Below are 23,419 nucleotides of genomic sequence, written 5' to 3' on the forward strand. Positions count from 1 at the left end.
AAATTACAATCTACCAGATGTCAACTATAGATTGTATCTTGATACTGCTAAGCTTTACTGTTAAATATGAATTCCATATAGAACACCAGTGATATATAATATCTTAGAGAAAACAGCAAATAATCACCATAATTCCCGATTGATTAAAGAAAGATTAAGAATCTATTACAAAAAAAATTGCGATACTTAATGCAAGGATGTGCCATCTTTTTTTATAATCCCTCCTATTTTGGGCAACATCTTGATTAAAATTTATTACAAAATATAAATAAAATGTTATGCATGAAGAATACAACACACAAATTTTAATGGAATGACCCATCATTAAAGTTTAAATATGCATGACAAATTGATGTCCATCTAAAAAAATTAAATCAATACCCTCGAGAACGTTGTGATGCATTTCTTATTGCCGTTACAGGGAAAAAGAAATAGGCATTTCCCCATTTAAATGGAATTTCAGGTCTTCTGTACATACATGTAGACCAAAGTAGAGGTCCCAAATTTGCCAAAAGATTCAGAACACTGAAGGAGTCTATTTACTCCATGCTAAGGCTCAAGTCTTGCTGCTTTCAGCAATTTCATTAAGAAATTAATACTCCGATATTGCGCCAAATTAGATCAGGTGCAGGATTCACAATCGCATTGGTTTCTAAGGGGATTATAGGGACTTTCAAGGGGAAGCCAAGTTCCATTTAAATTATTTGTTAATTTCAATGTTTCTAATTATTTAAGCATTCAGCTAATTTTTTTAAAACTCCAAATACATTTCATTTTTAATGGTTTGGTGTTCCAGACATGTAATGAACCCTAACCAGCATAATAACTTGCACGACATTTTGGAGACAGGTTTCCTTCAGTGTAGCAGTGGAGACCCTGCTCTTGCTCAGACCTTGTTTCTAGAATCTCTGACACCATAGGGTAGTGAGATAGGGCTTCCGCACCCAGACTAGGCAAGTTAGGCAAGGGGTGACTGCAGGCAGCAACACTTTCAGTTCAATTTATATATTGTGGAATGGAAGGTTACAACAAAGTGTGATATATTCCGAAAATGACTCAAAACCCACCCACTCTGACCTACAAGTTCTTAACGACATCAAAACTGCTCAAACAACAGACAAACAAGACATCAGGGAGAACAGTTTGTGGAGTGTTTCCTGCATCCTTAGAATGGCTCAGATGATGATTTGAGTACAGTTTGCCAACTATAGGTTGGCCTTATAACCTATAGTTGGCCTTATAAAAGGTTAACCTTATAACCTTTTGTAAGGTTATTTATAAAATCATCAACAATCTGTTCCATCTAGTGTGATAGATGTACAAGATCTAAGAGAGACGATACACTTGTGTTCCAATTTTGTTCACTAGCAGGCCATTAGACATAGTAAAAAAACTTTTTTAAACATCCTGCATGTCCTCCCATTAACTCCTCAATGGCTGCATGAATATACTAGGGTCTCCAGGGAGGAGCCAGCGCTGCCGTCGCAGCTGCGGCTTGCCTGCAGTCCGTCTGTCTTTTGTGTTTTTTGTTGTTTTTGTCTGAATTGTAGTTTTAATATGGTGTAGGGTTTGTATGTTATGTTTGGGGGGGGGGGGGGTGGGAGGGAACGGGAACTGTAAAATTCTCTCTCCCGAACGGAGACGCGACCTTTGTTTCTGTGTCGTGTCTCCGTTCCCGTTGCGGCCTACCACCGGCCATGCACCTGGGACCACCTGGGGCTCTGGTTCGCAGAGCCCGTGGCCTGGACTCACCACCTGCGGCGCTGGCTGCCTGCGGATGCTGCGGGAGCGGCTGTGACTCGTCTCCGGCGCGGGCCGCGTGGACGTCGGAAGCCCGCAGGCCCCTGGGTGGGGGCCGACATCAGGAGCTCCGGCAGCGGCAGAGGCAGCGTGTTCGCCCGCCCCGAATCGCGGGGCTTGGGTCGGCCCGCCGCGGACCTTTCACCGTCCGGCGCAGCCTGAAATAGGCCGCGGGATTTTCACCGCCCAGCGGGGGCTTCAATGTCGGGAGCCACGACTGCCCCGACGTGGCAACGACAACAGCCTGACCGCGGGACAAGACGGCAGGGGAAGAGAAAATACATTGTGGCCTTCCATCACAATGAGGAGGGGACTGGAGGAGACTCACTGTGATGGATGTTTCTTTTTGTTTGGTGTTAGTTTGTGATTGTATGTGTTATTGCATTTTTATTGATTATTCTTATTGGTCTTATTGTTCAACTGCGGGTAATGTTTCATTTCACTACACATTTATGTGTATGTGACAAATAAACGACTATTGACTATTGATTGACTATTGATTGTGAAGCAGCAGCTCCACCCAACTGTGCCATGCTTAAAAAGCATATGGAATGTTTTCCTTTATTTGGTGATGCGTAAAATATTAGAGCAGGGTGTTTAACTGCAGGCAACACTACTATAACCACAACTTTGATGTAGTTGTGGTCACCAATTTACAGAAAATATATAGTTTTACCAGAGAGGCCAGAGAAGGTTTACAAACATGTTGACAGGAGTAGAAAGTTATCGATATGAGGAAATGTTGAATAAGCTAGGATTGGTTTCTTTGGAACAGAGAAACCAATCCAATCCCTTTAAAATTGTGAGGGGCCTAGGTAAGTTGGAAAAAAAAAAGATTTTTCTCAGCACAGGGGTGAATTAACAGGAAACACAAATATAAAGTAATTAGGAGAGTTAGAGGGGAGATGAGGAAGAACCTTTTCAGGGGATGGGTGGGATCTGGAAATCACTGCCTGAAAGGGTATGTAGACACCCTCATCAATTTTCATAAATATTTAACTTTATACTTAAATAGCTATGAACTGCAGGACCACAGACCTCCTCTTTGAATATGGCATGGGCTGGATAGCACTTTTTTAAACTGGCTTCCTTTCCTGTCGTACTTTCTGTAATAAGGACGTTTTCAAATCTTACAAAGCCAAGGGTTCAGATAACATTTTGAATTTAAGCAAGCTTTACACTATGGCCGGTGCATCTTATATGGATCTATTCATCGGAATGTGATTTAAGATCTTCATTTTAGAATGAATTTTATGAAGAATAAATGTGTTTATTAAATGCTCAAATTAAGCCGCTCAGGTCATGGGAACTTGCCCTCAAAGGATTCACAAATCGTGACTCAAAAATTTGTGATACAGAAATTCACTCTCACATAATTTGGATGGTTAACATTTCTTCATTGCCATTATTAGTTTTTAAGAAAGTACTATTTAAAAAAAAGTCAAATCAAAGGTAAATCCAAGCCAACAAAAGTTTGTCCTTAAAGTTTGTATTGCGACTTTTGTGTGTTCAATATAACGACAAATGTAAAGAGCAAAATCAAAGATAATTCACCTATGGCCATTTTAAAACTAATGGAGAGGCATTCTCGGATTTTAATCACAACCTTCAGTTCTTTACCGAACAAAGGATAGTTCTACATAAAGTTTCAATAATTCCATACATACTCGAGTTGTATTCTGCAGAAATTTTCTTGCAAGCCTTTTTTTCCTTCGAAATAAAATTACATTCACTTTTGTAGAAGCACTCTGCCGATACTGAAATCTAATGCATTAAAAAAAATCAGGCTAGCACGAAAACATCACATACATTTCTTGTCATAACCAAAATTTTCTCAACTTTATCACCCCCATAAATATTATTTATGTAGTCACAAACAAAAGACTGCTATTTGATTGCTCAAAAGTTCTATACCCATTGCAAAAAAGCTATTGATAAAATAAAGCATTTTGTAAAAATTTCAACACAATAACTTCGATTATGCTAAATTGGAAATTTAAAAAAAAATTGAGGCTTCTCTTAAATAGGCTTTGAATTATATTTACAAGGAGAAAATCAATTGTTCTACCTATCCAACATTACAAATCCTTGAAGTATTTATTTCTCAGCGGAAAGATAGCATTCATGGAAAACAATTGCCATGTGCAATTATCCAAACCAGGAAAGTGATATCAATACCTGGGGAAGATCTTTTCTTGCCCAAATGTGCTTTGCAATTTTTCTCCAGAGACAAGGCCTACTTATGGGTTTGGTGCAATATGTTCACATCTACCTAAAGACAACTGATGCTGGTATTAATGTTTTGAAGCCTGAAATCAATCGATTTGTCTGGAAAGGATATCAAGGCATATGATGAAATAACGATCTGCATCGAATACGGTCTAACAGACTAGGATAGAGGAGCTGAATGACTTCTGGTTCTATGTTTCTCAATGCATTTATAGCACAGATAGATCCGATAGATCCAGGCTGCTAAATGTGTATTATAGATTTAACAGCAACATAGCAACTGATCGCAACTAGTGATGCTTACATCAACAAAATTATGAAACGGGGCTAGAAATGGATCTGGACTGGGTTTGGAGAAATATCTTTAAATGTTTCAAGGAATAAACTCCATCTAACCCTTGAGTAAGTTACAAGATCTCATAGCAATAATATTGAATTATCTGTAGTTCCTGGATTTCATTTATCCCTCACTCAACCATACAGAAGATTATCTGGTCAATTCCACATCACAGTTATGGAACCTTATTATGTATGAATTAGCTGCCCATTCCTACAATACAATAGCGTCCTGGTTTAAAGCACTTTACTAGCTGTGATAAAAACAGAAAACAGTGTAAGGGTCTTGGACTGGTAGGTTAACTGTTTCCCTGTCCATGGATACTGTGTGGGCTGCTGTGTTTCTAGTATTTTATGGTTCAATTTCAGATTTCCAACATCTGCAGAATTTTTGATTTTCACTAACCGGGAAGTATTTGGGGACATCCAGAAGATGAAAACATTTGCAAGATAAAGGCAAGTCGGATAATAAAACATGCAACATTGCATTTCACTGCCTCCCAAATTATACCAAAAAGCAGTCTGCTAGGTTTTCCATTTTACTGTATCCTTCATGGGAAGCCAAGTTATTCACAAGCAGATTAGAAAAGATACCAGGAAAATGGGAAAAGTACATGTCCTCCCCAATTTACATGTCCTCCCCAATTTACAAATGCCTGACATATGTACAACAGTTCATAGAAATGGAACCCAGGGGCAGAATTTAAAAGGGCTCAGTGAGCAAAAGCCTAATTCAAGAATTTTAAATAATTTTAAAATAGTTGGTAAAAGTAGTGTTCTATGAGGAGAAAGACGCTACAAGAGCACAAAGGGGAACATAATCCACCAAAGGTGCAGCCTAAACAAGTAGTGCACTTCAGTCAGATAACTAGAAAATGTGCACAAAGTTGCACAATTGAAGGAAATCAATCCATTAAAACTAAAATCTGGAAATTCCTAGTTATGAATTCATAAAAGTTATAACCTGCACATTACTTCTAACAGTTAATACACAAATTATTAATTATGTGACAAGTGAATAAATTACAAAAGAATGTGCATAGGTTTACATTATTCTGTTTCAAGTTTGCACCAACACATAATTTCCTCACTGGCCTCACTTGATAATTTTCAAAACAGTGCTTTTACATTCACCCGAATTGAGGCAAACTTTTGGATTAGCATCTCTTTTGAAGGGTGACATTCTGTCAGTGCAGCCTTTTTTGGGGTCTGCACTAGAGGATCAACTAGCTGGAGTGCTTGTGCCCACAACCCCCTAATTGCTTCCAACTGAGCCACAGGTGACTTTTCTATCACAAGATGTCACTAACACACCATGCTCAAAGTCATGCAAGTAATTTACCTAGAAAATTAATTCCATTACATCAATCAAATTATGCACATTTGAAAAAATTGTATTTTCAAAAATTGAAAAAAAACTTACTTTGCCGCCTGGTATATTTGGCCTGAAATAAAAACAATCTTTCAACACTGACCATTAACAGGAAATTTAAAAAGCAAAATTTGACAGAGTTTAATTGTAAATTAACCAGATGCCTATATTTTACCACTGGATCAACACTTTTCATTATCCTTAATGCAATCATTTTCCAAGTGTAATATTTGTTATACCAACATGAATAGAAAACAGTGAATGCTGGAAATCTAAAATACAAGTTCCTTAAGTTAAGCAACAGCTATGAGGGGAGAAATAGCATCGATTTTTCCAACTGATAACTTTCCAAAGCCTGATTGTTCATAGGAAGATACAGGTGAAGCCGGAGGGGGAGGGGTGATATTGGCAGATGGGTGGAGTTACAACTCAAACACTCAAGATATGGGCGACATGGTGGCAAAGCGGTAGAGTTGCTGTCTTACAGCGCCAGAGACCCGGGTACGATCCTGACCACGGGTGCTGTCCGTATGGAGTTTGTACGTTATCCCCGTAACAGCGTTAGTTTTCTCCGGTTTAGTTTAGAGATACTGCACAGAAACAGGCCCTTTCGGCCCACCGGGTTCGTGCCGACCAGTGATCCCCGCACATTAACACTATCCTATACCCACTAGGAACAAGTTTTATTTACATTTACCAATCCAATTAACCTACATACCTGTACGTCTTTGGAGTGAGGGAGGAAACAAAAAATGTTGGAGAAAATCCACGCCGGTCACGGGGAGAACGTACAAACTCCGTACAGACAGCACCCGTAGTCGGGATTGAACCCGGGTCTCCGGCACTGCATTCACTGTGAGGCAGCAACTCTACCGCTAAGCCACCATCCCACTCTTCAAAGACGTACAGGTTTGTAGATTAATAGGCTTCGGTAATAAATTGTAAATTGTCCCTAGTGTGTAGGATATTGCTGGTCGGCGTGGACTCGCTAGGCCGAAGGGCCTGTTCCCCCACTGTATCCCTAAACTAATCTCAGAAAAAGCAATGAGAGATGGAATGTAACTTGGACAAATGAGGCACTTCATTTTAGTTTATTTTTGTGCACAATCCGCAGGCATTGCCACTTTCATTTCACTTCACATCGTGTATGTGTATGTGACAAATAAACTTGACTTGACTAGACCAGGATATGCAGTAAATGGCAGAGCCCTGGAGTATTGTCGAATAGAGAAACTTACGAGTGCAAGTACATAGTTCCCAGAAAGTGAAAAGACTGGTAGATAGGATGGTGAAGAAGGCATTTAGCATGCTTGCTTTCATTGATCAGGGCAATGAGTATAAGAGTTGGGATGCCATGTTGGGATGTCATGTAGCAACAGTACAAGACGGTGGTGAGACCACACTTACTGTATTGTATGCAGTTTTGTTCACTTAGCCATAGGAAGGATGTCATTAAGCTGGAAAGGCTGAGGTAAAGATTTACAAGAATGATGCCATGACTGGAGGGCTTGAGTTATTTGAGAGATTGGATCAGCTTAGGCTTTTTACCCCCTGAAGCATGGGAAGTAGAGTATATAGAGTATATATATTTATATAGAGATATATAAAAACATTAGTGGGCATGTGACACCTTCACGCCCACGTCGGTTTTGCATACAACCTGTCACCACTGGCGACTTGCCAGCAGCCTCACGAGAAGGTCCAGCCACAAGAGCTCAATAACAACTCCAGATGCACTAATTGGCCTTATCAGCACACGGGTTATGATTGGTGAGAATGTAGGTAAAAGAGGCTTCTGGAATAAACAGGACACAAGGTGTCTGGCTCGGCTAAGTGGTGTTTGTTCTTTGCTTTCTGTCGTGGGATTCAGTTGATCCCACAGGCATAAATGAGGTGAATAGTCACAGTTTTTTACCCAGGGTCGGAGAGTCTAAAATTAGAGGACATAGATTTAAATTGAATGGGAAAAGACTTAAAGGGGATGTGAGGGGCAAACTTTTACACAGAGAGTGGTGGATATGTAGTACGAAGTACCAGAGGAAGTGGTAGGAGCAGATACAATTACAACTTTTAAAATAAATTTGGATAGGTACACAGAGAAAAAAGGGTTTTAAGGATATGGACAAAATCCAGGTAAATGGAACTAGCTCAAACAGGCAAATTGGTCGGCATAGGCAGGTTGGGCTAAAGAACCTGTTTTCATGCTGCATAACACCATGACCATTATGGAGAAGGGGGAGAGCAGATGGGAGAGTAGATCCAGTGGGTAAAATGTGAAATGCATTGATAGTTCCCATTGTCACCTTCCTCACTTAACAGATTCCAGCACTGGTAGCCTTTGCATCCCCACTCATCAGCCTCCACTTTCACTATCCACTTCCCCCACTTGGCTCCATCAAGTTTAAAATAAAAACTTCCTCATTGTCTGCTTCCAGTTATCATCCACATGTCTATGTCAACCAATCCACTGCTTTCCCTCCCCAAACTGGTTGCATCTGTCTGTCATTCTTCTTACCTTATTGGTCTATCTATTGTCTCACCCTGCATACTCTCCTCTTTATACTGGCTATCTTCCCTCTCCATTCGCAGTCCTGACGCAGAGTTTGATTTGTAATGCTAACAGTTTCTTTCCCTCCTCTACATGATGCTCGACCCACTGAGTACTTCCAGCTGTTTGGTTTTTGCTCCAGATTCCAGCAACTGTAGCCTCTTTAGATTTAGATTTTTTTTAGATTTAGAGAGATTTATGGGTCAATTTCAGGAAATTCCAAATTAAACCTAATGCTTCTCTATCTTTTATTCCTCTTTAACTTGCATCTGGTTCATCACGCGTTTGTGATATGCTTGAATTTCTCCTACTCGGTCTCAATTTTATTTGATAATGCTTTTGCAATGCATCTTTACTAAAGCCACCATATAAATAAATATATTTTGCTACTATTAAAAATACTGGACCTTAAGGATTCTTCCAATAGCCAGCATTTTATTTCAGTTAACCAGCAATATTATTCTTATTTCATTATTAAAATTAAAATTTCATTTCTCAATATTGAAGTTATAATATTAATAAAAGAGAAGCATTAAAAAAGTGAAAATAAGACCACAAAAGAAGGCTGTGGAGGCTCACTCACGAAATACAGACAAGACAAATAAATGGATCTTTTGATAAAGGTTGTGAGGGTAGTGCAGAAAAGTGGTGCTCACGCGTTCTTGTTAAGGCATGAGGCAGCAACTCAGTCATTCTAGTCTATATCAGCTCTCAGCACAGCAATCCCATCAGTCCAGCGTCCATTAATTTTATTCTTCCATAGACATGCAATCTTTTTCTCTCATATCCTCATCAACATTCCCTTTGGATTCGTGTTCGCACTTACCTGCACTATGGAGCAATTTGCAATAGCCAATTAATCTATCTATGCCTTTGAGATGTGGGAGGCAACCAGAGCATCGGGAAGCCAACCACAAGATCATGGGGAGAATGAACAAACTCTCCAAATGCCAGACTAGATTAGGGTAGAACTCAGCTCCATAGATCTGTGATACGACACCACTAACCAGTGAACCACCTTGCCACTGAGACAATTTAGACCTTGCTGAATGGAGGTATGACAGAATGGACTACCCCTTTCTATTTTTTGTTATTTTCTAAGTCTTCCCTCAGTTTGGGATTGTGCAAGTAACTGAAACAATGCCAAGTGAACCATTAAACCCACGCAAATGTACAAATACACAACAATAAAAGTTATACACATCTGAATCACTAAATGTACATAATAATTACAATAGTGATCATACCTAGAATGTGATGCACATATTTCTGTAAGCTTCTTTATTCTGTCATTATCCAACGATTTAACAGTCCTCCCTCCCGAAATCTCTCTTGCCATTGCTGCCTTTTGTTTCACTTCTGCAATACCGGAAAAAGTCAGCTGAAATTACTTTCCAATGAAATTTATATGTCAAATTCTTGGCAAAAATCATCCAGAAAGCATTCAATAAAAATGTAACGAATTGGAAGTCAAATTAGTCTGCCATCCAGCGAAAAAGCACATGCTCTGACGATACTTCAGACGTGTACCCACCATTTATTTTCACATCACCTAGAATGCTAAATGAACAGTGATTGCACGACTGATTTGATTGTAAATTACTGATTCTCCTGTGATCAAGTGTTTCCAACTTCCCACAAAATTTCTGAAATGGTTTATCTGTCAACATCAATATAATGTCATTAAATTGTAGGACATGGACGATAAATAAATGCAAAGTGCACCAATTAGCAAACAAAATTGAGAAGTCACCATGGGATGATGGTAAGTCTCATATCAAAATAATGTAATGGTTGAACCTTTTGTAAATATGAATAGAGCACATTTCATTCCTATCAAATAAAATAACGTTTTACAAATGACAATTATTTATTCTGTTGAACCATCTGGAGCAAGAATTACACTTTATGTGAGATGAACTAAAACAAAGGAAACCCGGTGGCTCCAGTTTTAATCAAAGTTAATCTCAAATCAGGACTGCAAAACTATTAAGGCACCTTATAGACAGTAACAAGTACTTCCATTCACATCAAATTTAACACTGCAGGAGGAAAGGGTATGACAAACATTGGATAGGCATAACGGGTGGATTATTAAAAAAACCTTGCAAATTAACTTTTAGTCCTGATTTCAACTGTCTTTGTTTGTACAAGGACATAATTATTATAAGTGCAATGGGAAGCCATGATTGATAGGAACGAAATTGGGCAGTTTCAACTGGAACCTTGGTTACAACTCATTTAAGAGTCAGAGTGTAATACAACATGGAAACAGGCCCTTCGGCCCAACTTGCCCATGCTGACCAACATGCCCCATCTACACTAATCCCATCTATCCCTCTCAGCCTATTCTATGCATGTACCTGTCCAAATGTTTTTTAAACGTTGTGATAGTACCTGCATGACACAATTTATTGTATCAGTTCTTTTGAATGGTTACCCATACGGGTATTGATATATTTAAATAGAGTCAGAGCTATACACGGAATAAGGCCCTTTGGTCTAATTAGTTCATGGTCATGAAGTTGGCTTATTGGGCTTTGCTTGTATTTGGCCTTTAGCTCTCTAAACCCTTCCTCTCCATATACAGTATTTGTCCAAATGTCTTTAAAAAATCGCAATTGTATCTGCTAATGTGACATTGTATTAATTTGCCACATGCAAAATGTTCAGTACATTAACAAGCCAATTGGTACAGCTCAGGCCTTTAAGAAAACTTTCTAATCCTGTCTTAATCTGTTAAGAGAGCATCTCCTGAATTTATTAATCAGAATATCACTCCTTGTATTATGTTCATCCCATTGAACTCCAGGCAAAAATGTTTATCTTTAATTCTCTAAATGGATTTATTCGTAACTACAGTACTTTACATTCTAATAGCTTCTAATTTTGGTTTCAGCGTGCAATTGAAAATATCTGTATCTCCCCTGATGAAATGCAGTTATAATATTAAAGATCTAATAAGTCATTTCTTGATCTTCCCTCTTCCACAGACAACCTATAAAACTTTTCTTGATAATTACAAATATCATTCTGATTTCAACCGAGGAAATATATTTTCTACCCCCAGAGCTTCTAAATCATGATAAGATCACCACCAGAATTCTATAAAAATGTCTTCCTAATTTACAATGTTATGCCGTAGAATGCTATTCAGCATAACATGATGGTCAAGATTTGGCTTTTCAAAAAAGCTATTTCATTAATCCCACTGTCTGTTTTTCCCCGGGGCCCATCAAATATTTTGTGCTCCGACTTTTTTAAAGGACACTCAAATGTACTTGACCGCAGAACCTAGTCAACGAATGAGCCAAGTATGTTTGTGATAACAAAACTGGAGGAGTCTGTTATGAACAGGTACATTTTCTTGAAACAGCCATTTTAAGTTATCTGAGCAATCTTACTCACAAAGTTTTCAATCTTATTTGCCAACAAAGTTTGTAAAAAGCATTTCTCTTTGTACTATGTATCCCTCCCCAACCCCACTATCACATAACACTAACTTGCTTTATCATTTTTCCAGTTCTGACAAAGTGTCTTTCACCTGAAATGAGAAAATAAGTTCATTTCTCTCTCCATAAATCCTGTCTGGTTTCCTGGGAGCTTTCAGGGTTTTTTGCTTCTCTTCATAAAATCAAATTGATTTCAGTATTAAATGTAGTTTTTACAGCAGGGAAAACAGCCCAATTTTGCAGCTGAAATTCTATGCAGAAAGACAGAAATTTCTGCAACAGAAAAACATGGCTTCAATAAGAAACTACAAATTTAAGAATTAAATATCTGTCATACCCAAAAAAACTGAAATTTTAGTAAGCTGTAACTAGCAGCCTTACAAACCAGAAACGCAAAAGTGTATTGAAGCCCGCAATTTTTTTAATGATAGCGTTCATTACAGATTTATTGCGTCCATACCCCAGTGCTCCTGAATGGCAGCAAGATTTGTCAGCAATTTTTGATGATACAGTTTCTCCAGCTGAATAAATTGTATCGCTTTCTCATCTATGCGTACGATAAAGGAAGATCACTTATTGCGCAAGCATCAAGTTGAATACATAATCGTTTACTCAAATTCACAATTATAGCAGTGTAACATTCCACCCAAAAGGCAAGGATTTCTAATACATTGCATTAGAATGCTACTTTGGGATTTTAAAGTAGAATTACAGAAACAATATTTCTGTCCTAACACCTCAGCAAAGGTTCAATAAATTCTGTGCATTACCAATAATATATATTTTTTACATTTATCAAGAAAATGAGATTAATATAATCTGAAACGATACTGCAGAGTATCTGCTGGAAAACATGAGAGAGCACGCGATAAAGGGGAAATAGACATGGCTGGACCATGACTGATTTTTGAATGCCGATAGTGGAGTTGAACACTGATATCCAAAAGAGAAAATGACTAAGCTTCAAGAGACACGCTGTGGGTCTACATTTATCAGAAAAGACAATCAAGCGACCATAGTGTACAGATAAAGTATAAAAGGGACAGAGGAACTATCTAAAGTTGGAGAAGTCAATGTTCATACCACTGGGCTGCAAGCTGCCCAGGCGAAATATGAGGTCCTGTTCCTCCAATTTCCGGTGGGACTCACTATGGCACTGGAGGAGGCCCATGACAGGAAGGTCAGACTGGGAATGGGAGGGGGGTTTGAAGTGCTAAGCCACCGGGAGATCAGATTGGTTAAAGCGGACTGAGCGCAGGTGTTGAGCGAAGCGATCGCCGAGCCTGCGTTTGGTTTCGCCGATGTAAATAAGTTGACATCTGGAGCAGCGGATGCAATAGATGAGGTTGGAGGAGGTGCAGGCGAACCTCTGTCTCACCTGAAAAGACTGTTTGGGTCCTTGGATGGAGTTGAGGGGGAGGTAAAGGGGCAGGTGTTGCATCTTGTGCCGTTGCAGGGGAAAGTGCCCGGGGATGGGGTGGTTTGGGTAGGAAGGGACGGGTGGACCAGGGAGTTACGGAGGGAACAGTCTCTGCTGAACGCAGAAAGGGGAGGGGATGGGAAGATATGGCCAGTGGTGAGGTCCCATTGTAGGTGACGGAAATGTTGGCGGATGATTTGTTGGATACGCTGGCTAGTGGGGTGGAAGGTGAGAACGAGGGGGATTCTGTCCTTGTTACGAGTGGGGGGGAGAGGGAGCAAGAGCGGAGTTGTGGGATGTAGAAGAGACCTTAGTGAGAGCCTCATCTATAATGGAAGAGGGGAAGCCCCGTTTCCTGAAGAATGAGGACATCTCTGATACCCTAGTGCGAAACACCTTATCCCGGGCGCAGATGCGGAGGAATTGGGAGTAGGGGATAGACTTTTTGCAGGAGACCGGGTGGGAAAAGTGTAGTCCAGATAGCTGTGCGAGTCAGTGGGTTTATAGTAGATGTCAGTCACTAGTCTGTCTCCTGTGATGGGGATGGTGAGGTCCCGAAACAGGAGGGAGATGTCGGAGATAGTCCAGGTATATTTAAGGGCAGGATGGAAATTGGAAATTGGAAGTGAAGTGTATGAAGTCAGTGAGTTCTGGATGGGTACAAGAGGTAGCACCAATGCAGTCATCGATGTAGCAGAGGTAGAGTTCGGGGATGGGGCCGGTGTAAGCCCGGAACAGGGATTGTTCAACGTACCCGACAAAGAGGCAGGCATAGCTAGGGCCCATGCGAGTGCCCATAGCTACGCCTCTGGTTTGGAGGAAGTGGGAGGAGTCAAAGGAGAAGTTGTTAAGGGTAAGAACCAGCTCTGCTAGGCGGAGGAGAGTGTTAGTAGATGGGGATTGGCTGGTTCTACGGTCGAGGAAGATTTCAAAGGAGAAGATGTTAAGGGTAAGAACCAGCTCTGCTAGGCGGAGGAGAGTGTTATTTTCAAAGGAGAAGTTGTTAAGGGTAAGAACCAGCTCTGCTAGGCGGAGGAGAGTGTTATTTTCAACGGAGAAGTTGTTAAGGGTAAGAACCAGCTCTGCTTGGCGGAGGAGAGTGTTATTTTCAAAGGAGAAGTTGAATAAAGTGAAAAATTAAACCAATGAAACTACTTAATTGATTAACTATGGAAGGGACAAAAAATAAAACATAGGAGGCAAATAAGAAGAAAGAATCTATGAAAATATGAAAAAGTAGAAACACACAAAGGATACATTCTTCTTTATCAAAATAGATTTCAGCAGTCTGAAAGAGAAAATAATAATTGGTGATTCCAGAATGAATCCATCATCACATTTACTGTGTTGCACTTAAAGACTAAATGTAGAGGTGAATAATTGAATACAAGCAATGTTATTGTAAATAGCTACATTATGAATATGTTGGTTCTGTTTTTTAAATACTGCAGAAAATTATAAAATTTAACCAGACTAAAACTATGTCATCTATGAAAACGTACAAAATGGCTGCACATAAAATTAAAATCAAACTCTCAATTGATGAGCACTGGTTTATTAATGAAGTTTTACTCAGTAATTATCAAGTTGCATATTGAGTTATATAATTAGAATGGTATTTATCAAAACAGCATCCAAGTATAATTCAGATGAATAAATTACATTATCATTAAATTGAAAAATAAACAATAAAGCTATTTCTTGCAACTTGAAGAATCTCAAAATACGTTTGTTGATCGCCTGGTAATTATCATTCAAACATATAAATAAAAATAAGCACTCTGACAATCCATTTTAGTAATACAAATAAAAATGTTGTATCATGCAACCCTAATTCCTAAACTCTACCCAACCAACTTTGAAAAAACATGGTGATAGAATCATAAAATCATTACAGCCCGTGAAGTGGGTTATCAAATTCATGCCAACGTCATGTATAAATTAAATTCTGTCCTATTCAATCAATTCTTTCCCTGCAGCCACACAAATTGTTTTCTTTCAAATGTACATCTCTTTTCCTTTTAAAAGCCCCGATTTACTGTTTGTTTCCGGTTTTAAAGACCAAGCTCCACACAATGTATTTTTAAGGAGAATTTTAATCTAGAAATCCCCCACTTTATGCCCACTTTGATTACACCCCCCCCCCCCCCCACCCGACACTAATGGAAAATATATTTGATTATACTATGTCTCCTTATACTTGGTCTCCTAATTTGAGGAAGGACATCCTTGTAATTGAGGCAGTGCAGCGTAGGTTCACGAGATTGATCCCTGAGATGGGGCGACTGTCATATGAGGAAAGATTGAATAGACTAGGCTTGTGTTCATTGGAGTTTAGAAGGATGAGAGGGGATCGTATAGAGACATATAGGACTGGACAAGCTAGATGCAGGAAAAATGTTCCCAATGTTGGGGGAGTCCAGGGGCCAGTCTTAGAATAAAGGGGAGGCCATTTAAAACTGAGGTGAGAAGGAACTTTTTCACCCAGAGTCGTAAATTTGTGGAATTCTCTGCCACAGAAGGCAGTGGAGGGCAAATCACTGCATGAATTTAAAAGAGAGTTAGATAGAGCTCTAGGGGCTAGTGGAATCAAGGGATATGGGGAGAAGGCAGGCATGGGTTACTGATTATGGATGATCAGCCATGATCACAATGAATGGTGGTGCTGGCTCGAAGGTCCGAATGGCCTCCTCCTGCACCTATTTTCTATGTTTCTACGTAAACCTGTCATGATTTAGGTTATCTCTATCAAGCCTCGCAACCTTCTTATCTCCCCACATAAACAACTCCATATTCTCCAGTCTGGTAGAAGGTTGTTTTAGGGATTAGAAGCTAGTGACCAGTGTTGCAGCACAAGGATCACTGCTGGAGTAATTACTGTTGATTGTATACATTCATAATTTGGATATGATTGGTGAAATCTTGATTAATACATTTGCAGATGATGCATGTATTGGTGGTGTTGATAGCGAAAAGGGTGGTCTTAAGTTTCATTATGGTATTGGTCAGTTGGAGAAGGACTAACAATGAGAAATGGAATTGAATCCTGATAATTGTGCATTTGATGCACTTTAGGAACACTAATACGGGTAAGATATACATAATGAATGGTAAGGCCCTAGGAGTATTGAGGAACAAAGGGACCTGAAAGGATTCCTGGAGTTGGCAACATCTTATCTATCTGTGATGCCAGAAGTATAGAATATAAGAGTAAGGAAGGTTATAGTACAACAATATAAAATATTGCTTAAGCCAGAGTTGGTGGCACAATGTGCAGTTCTGGTAACCACACCAGAGATTGAATAGGATTGCACTAGAGGAGATTCACCAGGAGGGTGCCTGGGATGAAGTACTTAAGTTAAAAGGACAGAATGGATTCCCCAGACTTTTTTTCGCCTTGGAACGAAGGAGGCTGAGGGCCAACCAGATTAAGATAAATGATGAGCGAGACAAGTGGATAACTCATGAGGTGGAGATGGATTAGAGGTCCCCTGGAGTCAGTGCAGATGACCTATGCTGAACATTTAATCACATGTTCAAAGATCTCAAATTGTATCCTTACAGTTTTACCTGACAACCATTGATTCCCCTTTATTCCGGTCATAACTCTTCATGTTTAACACATGAATTTTAGCGGAAAATGTTTTAAATGTACTGAATTTATCAAAGCAAATACACATATTCTTCCTTTTATTGATACTTTATCTGTGAGAAACATGGGTAAAAATATAGCACCCCCTGTACCTGATGAAGAAGGTATGGCAGAGTACTGCAATCGTTTAACTCTGTAGCTTTCTGGATGCAGTTGAGTAGAGCCTGTAGGAGTTCTTCCCTGTCAACTTGCTGACAATTTACTTCCAACTCATCACTTTCCTTGCAGGTGACAATGATTGGAGATTTGGATATACCATCTGACAAAAGAATAAAATATGACATTGCTGAAAGATCCAGAAGTGTTGCAATGCACTTCTGTCACAGTAGTATGAAATTCTCGGCAGTGTCCAGACAAATTGAAATAAATATCAGGAAAGTCTCGACACATCAGAAAACATTTCTACATTTCAGCGAGGCAAGTTCAGGGAGAAACACCATCCACTACATTTATTTGAAATAAACACAAAATAACTATTTCTTTCCATCTTGTTAAAATACCTTACACAGTTGTAATTCTCAGTTTTGATTAATTTGAGCAGCAAATTATTCCAATTGAAAACTTACCTGAAGGGATGGTTTTTAGTACGATGTGTATTTCTGAATCACACGTCTTTTCTTTCTCCACTGACAGTTTAGTGTTCAAGCTAGTGATGGCGTTCAAAATCTCAGTCTTAACATTACAATCTGCCTCCATGCTGTCTGTTTGTGTAATTTCAAAGTCAGTTCTTTCACAGTCTTCTTCATTGTTATTGATTAAATCCTGCTCCTGGCCTCCCATTATTTCATCAGTGGATGATGACACTAGCTGAGCTTCACAAATCTGATTTTTATTTTCATCTGAAATTACTGAGGTGGAATTTCCCACACACTCATTACAGACATTGTCAGCTGTTCCCACTTCAACCTTAACCAATTCTCCTTCATCCATGAGAACGTTCTACTGTTGATCAGCCTGGAAACATCAATCTCCTTCAAAATCTTTTAATGTAGATCTAGTAAAAAAAAGTATTAAATCAATTTTGTAATTGAAATATTCATTCAAATCAAACCCATGATAGTTTGAACATTTGATTTTTCTTGGTTATCTAGAATTATAATTAATTTATTGTATTTTTAATTATATATTATGTATGTTATTGTGATTATGGGCCTGTTAAGCAACAGCAAGAAATAATTTAATTGTTCTGGTGGCATATGCGTTGCTCTTGACTCTTGGGAGTCCCTTGACCCTTGTGTGTTTACCTGAGTTTACGTGTCTTGTTTGCTGCCGCAAGCAACATTTTTAATTGGACCTGTATTTCACCATCCTTCCGCATATGACTATAAACTCAACTTGACTTGACAATCAAATAAAAATGATTCATGAGGCAAAATAAAACTATTCATGATGGCATTTCCATATGATATTTCTTGGTCCATTATATTGATCATTGTGAAACATTTATATATTACTGGAGTCAAGAAATTATTAACTTGTAAAAGATGTAGTTTCTGTTATTAAATATTTTAAAAGGAAGACAGCGGAAAAGAGTTTTCAAGAAGGAATCACAGTGCTTAACCATCACATACCTTTATTTTTAACTGCAGCAGCTTTAATATACGCTATTGGAGCTGGAATTACCGCGGTTGCTGGCACCAGACTTGCCCTCCGATGAATCCTCATTAAAGGATTTAAAGTGTACCCATTTCAATTACGGGGCCTCGAAAGAGTAATGTATTGGTATTTTTCACCGGGAATGGGTAATTTGCACGCCTGCTGCCTTCCTTGGTTGTGGTAGCCGTTTCTCAGGCTCCCTCTCTGGAATTGAACCCTGATTCCCCGTTACCCCTAGTAACCATGGTAGGCACAGATAGAACCATCAAAAGTTGATAGGGCAGACATTCAAATGTATCGTCTCCGTCACGACGACGTACGATCAGCCCAGGTTATCTAGAGTCATCAAAGCTGTCAGGCGAGTCCGGATTGGTTTTGGTCTGATCACCTCCAATGGGCTCAGCGCTCGTTGGCATGTATTAGCTCTAGAATTACCACAGTTATCCAAGTAACAAAGCGAGCGATCAAAGGAACCATAATTGATTTAATGAGCCATTCGCAGTTTCACTGTACCAGCCGTGTGTACTTGGACATGCATGGCTTAATCTTTGAGACAAGCATATGCTATTGGCAGGATCAACCAGGTAGCTGGAATCGGGAGAAGTGCAGAGAAAAGAAGGCCGCCCTGCCTTCACTCTTTTTCTCTCTCTCTCTCTCTCTCTCTCTCGCTCTCTCTCTCTCGTTAATAGCGAGAACCGTCACCTCTGGCCCCGCCTTGCAATGTGGGTGGGGGTTAGGAACTGCTAAGCACTTGGCCTCCCCTCCGCAGGGGAGATTGGTGCCGAGTTCAGCCTGAGAGACGTTTTCGCTAAACCGTATCCAACAACGATGGGGGTTGTAGCGCCACACGCGCCCCTGTCTCTCTCTTTCACGTTCGTTCAAAAAGTGCCAAGAAAATACAGAATGTTCCGCCTTTGTGTATAACCACCATCGAGGCTCGCGTGGAGCATGTGCCGCCGCCCGAAGTGACACGGTACGATAACCTTGGAGGCTTGACTCAGACCACTGGGTGGAGAACCAGTCCGTGGAGGACTCACACCGCAAGAGGAGGCAGCGATTCGGTGGCCCAGAGGTAGAAAACACACACTGTCGGCTGACGATTGAAACCACCACAAGCTAGGGGGCGAAGCCATGCGGTTCACCCGTGCCCAGGACTGCTGCTTCGAGTAGGCACTCGTCACCCTTTCACCCTGGCCATGTCTGCGGGACTTTAACATCGCGGAGCTTGCGATCCCTTTGCTGGGGATCGAAGCTCCAATGGCGGGGCCTGTGGTCTCTAACATCGTGAAGCCCGCTGTCTCTGGTAAGAAGAGGCCAGCTCGGGAGCTCCTTGCCGCGGAGAGAGTTTCAACCGCCCCGAAGCGGGAGTTTCGATCACCCCAATGAGGTTTCGATCGTCGGCTGCGGGAGCTTTGATCGCCCCGACTGCGGATGGTTTGACTGCCCCGACCATGGGAGAACAAGAGGAAGAACAAGAGGAAGTAGATTGAACTTTATTGCCAACAAAAGTGTGGAAGGTAGCTTCAGATAGCTCCTCTGTCCCTCCCTTCCCCTCCTCCTTCCCAGATCTCCCTCTATCTTCCTGTCTCCACCTATATCCTTCCTTTGTCCCACCCCCGACATCAGTCTGAAGAAGGGTCTCGACCCGAAACGTCACCCATTCCTTCTCTCCCGAGATGCTGCCTGACCTGCTGAGTTACTCCAGCATTTTGTGAATAAAAAAAATAAAAAAAGTGTGGAAGGTGGTGGATGTTTATGTTAACTTTTATGTGGTTGTGTGTCTTGTTGCTTTTCACATAGTATGGCTGCATGGTAACTCAAATTTCACTGTACCTTAACTGGAATATATGTGACAATAAACTGACCTTGACCTTGAAACCTCAAAAAGCAGAGATGCAAAAGAAGGTTGAATGGGAAAATAGGAGTTTGAATATGGAGTTTGAATAATCTTTTATGGCATACGAGTGCTGTATGTTAGATCAGTATATTTACCTAAATTTACTGCCCTTGAACAATTAGACTAGTTCAGTGGGCAGGGAAAAGTAATGCAAAATACCCAGCTGCCAATTTGGGTCAAGAACTAATTTCTTCAAATTACAAGTCCAATTCTTTGGATACTAGCCCATGACCTTAACCACTATACTATTTTATTTTACACAAATGGAACATGGAAGGCCAGCCAAGAAAATCTTGGAATTCATGTCTCAATGTAACAAAAACATGGGGGTGATTTAGTCCATTATACAAACTAGAGACCAGCAATATCGATGGGGATGAACATGGTAATTGTTGCAGGCATCCTCTGCTAACTGGGAACGGGGCATTTCCGAGTGACTTCACTTCACACCCACCACGCGCAAGCCACAACATTCTTAGGCTGGGTAGAGTGAGCAGAGGTGGAAGCACTGAGTAGATTCCCTCGCTCACTCACTGAATCAGTGAAACCAGCCTGCACCACTCACTCTTCCATCACAGCTGTGATCCTCATGACACACTTTTATTTTGTTTCTGATTTACAAACAACTTGGGTTATGAACAGTGCTCAGATGCAGGACCCTGATAATCATGCAATATGTAATTATCCATAGGTAAGCTGACATGTTAATCCACAGATCCTAGTTTGATACTTGAGGTTTCTGGGGCCGATAAACCCTACATCCTCTCCACTCCCTACATACTGTAGGAACAGCAACTTGCGTCACAATCCCAACTCCAACTTGAATAGTGCGGCGTTAAGGTAAGTGAGGTCTTGTAGCAATAAGAGTAAACTTAGCCCACGGAAATGCTTTGACATTTGGCTCGTATGTTGCCAGATATTGTCTAAAGTATCAGAAATATCTACAAATATATGGGCCTTGACAATCAAAATGTTTAAAAAATATTAATATTAAAACACTATACTCATCTGCAGACTAACTTACTTTTCATACAGTGTGGTGCACAGTGCTCCCAAATGCTGTGTAATCAGATTTGTGCAGATACAGCGTAGCTTAATCCACTTGCATTCTGGTTAGAGAAATAAGTGAGAATGTCATGATCACTGTCCAAAAATAGAGCATCGCACATACAGAGACTTCGTTCTCTAGTGACCGAATCAGCTTTGACTACAAAACCATTACGTCACGTATAAAGCATAGGCCAGGTAGATGAATGCAAGACTATCCATTTGCACAGTTAAGTTCCAAAATCACAAGATTCTCAACTCATCCACAAAGCAGCCTGCTTAATTGAGATTAAAAATTCACTTTCTCCACTTCCTGTGTACAATACCAAATATGTAAAATCAACAAGGCTTCTACAGCAAATTCATAATACTCTAGCATCTGGAAGATCAAAGATCTTGCAGATTTCTCTCAGCTCACACAACATTTCATAATCCACGATCCAACTGTTTAACAGCTTAACAGATGGCTCACTCATTCTGGCTCACCTGACACCCACTTTCCCGTAAAACTTAACGGATTCACTGAAGTTATAATGCTGCGTGATAAAAAGGTGAATTCAAATGGAGAGTGGTGTATTAAATGGGAATAACATCCAAAAGTTCGCAAAAACTGCCAGTCTGGCACCACTACTGTACGGGATTAATAAATTTTTCACAAATATAACAATCCTTTACGACTGTATACTATTTATAACACAATAGTAGGCCATTTAAACTACACATAAACTGTTGTCCAACCGTGTCAACAAATCTTTCTATTTCCCCCTTTCGTGGTTATTTAACTAAACTAACGCTATCTGGTTCAACTACTCCTTGTGAATTCTATTCTACTGCTTTAAAGTAGTTCCCCACTGCACCTATGAATGACCATAATCATATTTACATAACTGTTATGATTTCATTTACAAATTAAAACAGCATGCCTATATCTGCACTATTAAATCCTTTCAATAATTTAAAAGGTATACATCAGACAATTCATCACTTCTGAAATGCAAAGAATGGATCGGCTGGGCTTATATTCACTGGAATTTAGGATGAGAGGGAATCTTATAGAAACATAAAATTCTTTAGGGATTAGACAGGCTAGGTGCAGGAAAAATGTTCCCGATGTTGGGGGAGTCCAGAACCAGGGGTCACAGTTTAAGAATAAAGGGTAGGACTTAGATGAGGAAAAACATTTTACCCAGAGAGCTGTGAATCTGTGGAATTCTCTGCCACAGTGGAGGCTAATTCACTGGATGTTTTCAAGAGTTAGATATAGCTCTTAAGGCTAACAGAATCAAAGGATATGGGGAGAAAGCAGGAACGGGGTACTGATTTTGGATGATCAGCCATGATCATATTGAAGTGCTGGCTCGAAGGGCCGAATGGCCTACTCCTGCACCTATTTCTATGTTTCTATAAATGTGACAGTAAATGTAAACTATTGTTTTTTTCTCCACAGTCCTTCCCAGTAATTGTAAATGGTTCCAGAATTTTCAGCTTAATTTCAGATTTTCTGCATCACAGCAGGCTGATAAACTGCTGTTTCTTGAACACCTGTACCCCAGCACTGTTTGCATGAAGCAGCTTACACAGATATAATAAACACAAATTCACATTAGTCAGACTACATTGTAAGGTCACAATATGATCTAGTGGAATGGCCAGAGAACAAAATACAATGTCAATACAACCAATTTTATGACTGCACATTTGGAAGAACCCAATTATTTAGCCCATTCAAATTAGCTAACATTTTCATCTGTGAAATCCAATAACTCGGAATACATAGCAAGATCTTTATAAGATTTAACTGAAGAAAAGCTAAAAATACTTACTAATATAACACATTCACAATACTGAATTAACTTTAGACTATATAAGGCAATGAAACATCGAATTAGTGCACATCCATCAATTAACTGGACCAAGTATATTCTACGAACAAAAACTTGTAAAATCACCACTCAAGGGTGGTGAATCTGTGGAATTCATTGCCACAGATGGTTGTGGAGGCCAGGTCAACGGATATTTTTTACGGCAGAGATTGATAGATTCTTGATTATTATGGGTGTCAGGGGTTAT

At 39.9% G+C, this 23,419-nt stretch overlaps 2 protein-coding genes across 4 annotated transcripts in view; both read right to left on the reverse strand.

Moving 5' to 3' along the window:
* The window catches only part of adss2 (adenylosuccinate synthase 2), a 612,379-nt gene that overhangs the window by 471,595 nt on the left and 117,365 nt on the right, over positions 1 to 23,419 (reverse strand). The window lies entirely within an intron of this gene.
* The window catches only part of cnsta (consortin, connexin sorting protein a), a 43,256-nt gene that overhangs the window by 17,149 nt on the left and 2,688 nt on the right, over positions 1 to 23,419 (reverse strand). For 2 of the 3 annotated variants that reach the window (XM_078405368.1, XM_078405369.1), the window contains exons 2-9: positions 21,327 to 21,411; positions 17,376 to 17,803; positions 16,902 to 17,068; positions 14,415 to 14,445; positions 12,198 to 12,284; positions 9,533 to 9,644; positions 5,789 to 5,810; positions 3,468 to 3,564 (exon numbers count right to left, since the gene is read on the reverse strand). In XM_078405368.1, coding sequence (XP_078261494.1) covers positions 3,468 to 3,564; positions 5,789 to 5,810; positions 9,533 to 9,644; positions 12,198 to 12,284; positions 14,415 to 14,445; positions 16,902 to 17,068; positions 17,376 to 17,739 — 880 coding nt within the window. In that variant the 5' untranslated portion in view covers positions 17,740 to 17,803; positions 21,327 to 21,411. The remainder of the gene's footprint in view (positions 1 to 3,467; positions 3,565 to 5,788; positions 5,811 to 9,532; positions 9,645 to 12,197; positions 12,285 to 14,414; positions 14,446 to 16,901; positions 17,069 to 17,375; positions 17,804 to 21,326; positions 21,412 to 23,419) is intronic. The other variant, XM_078405367.1, reaches the window with a different exon arrangement.

Source organism: Rhinoraja longicauda, chromosome 9 (genome assembly GCF_053455715.1).
Source record: "Rhinoraja longicauda isolate Sanriku21f chromosome 9, sRhiLon1.1, whole genome shotgun sequence".
NCBI lineage: Eukaryota > Metazoa > Chordata > Chondrichthyes > Rajiformes > Arhynchobatidae > Rhinoraja > Rhinoraja longicauda.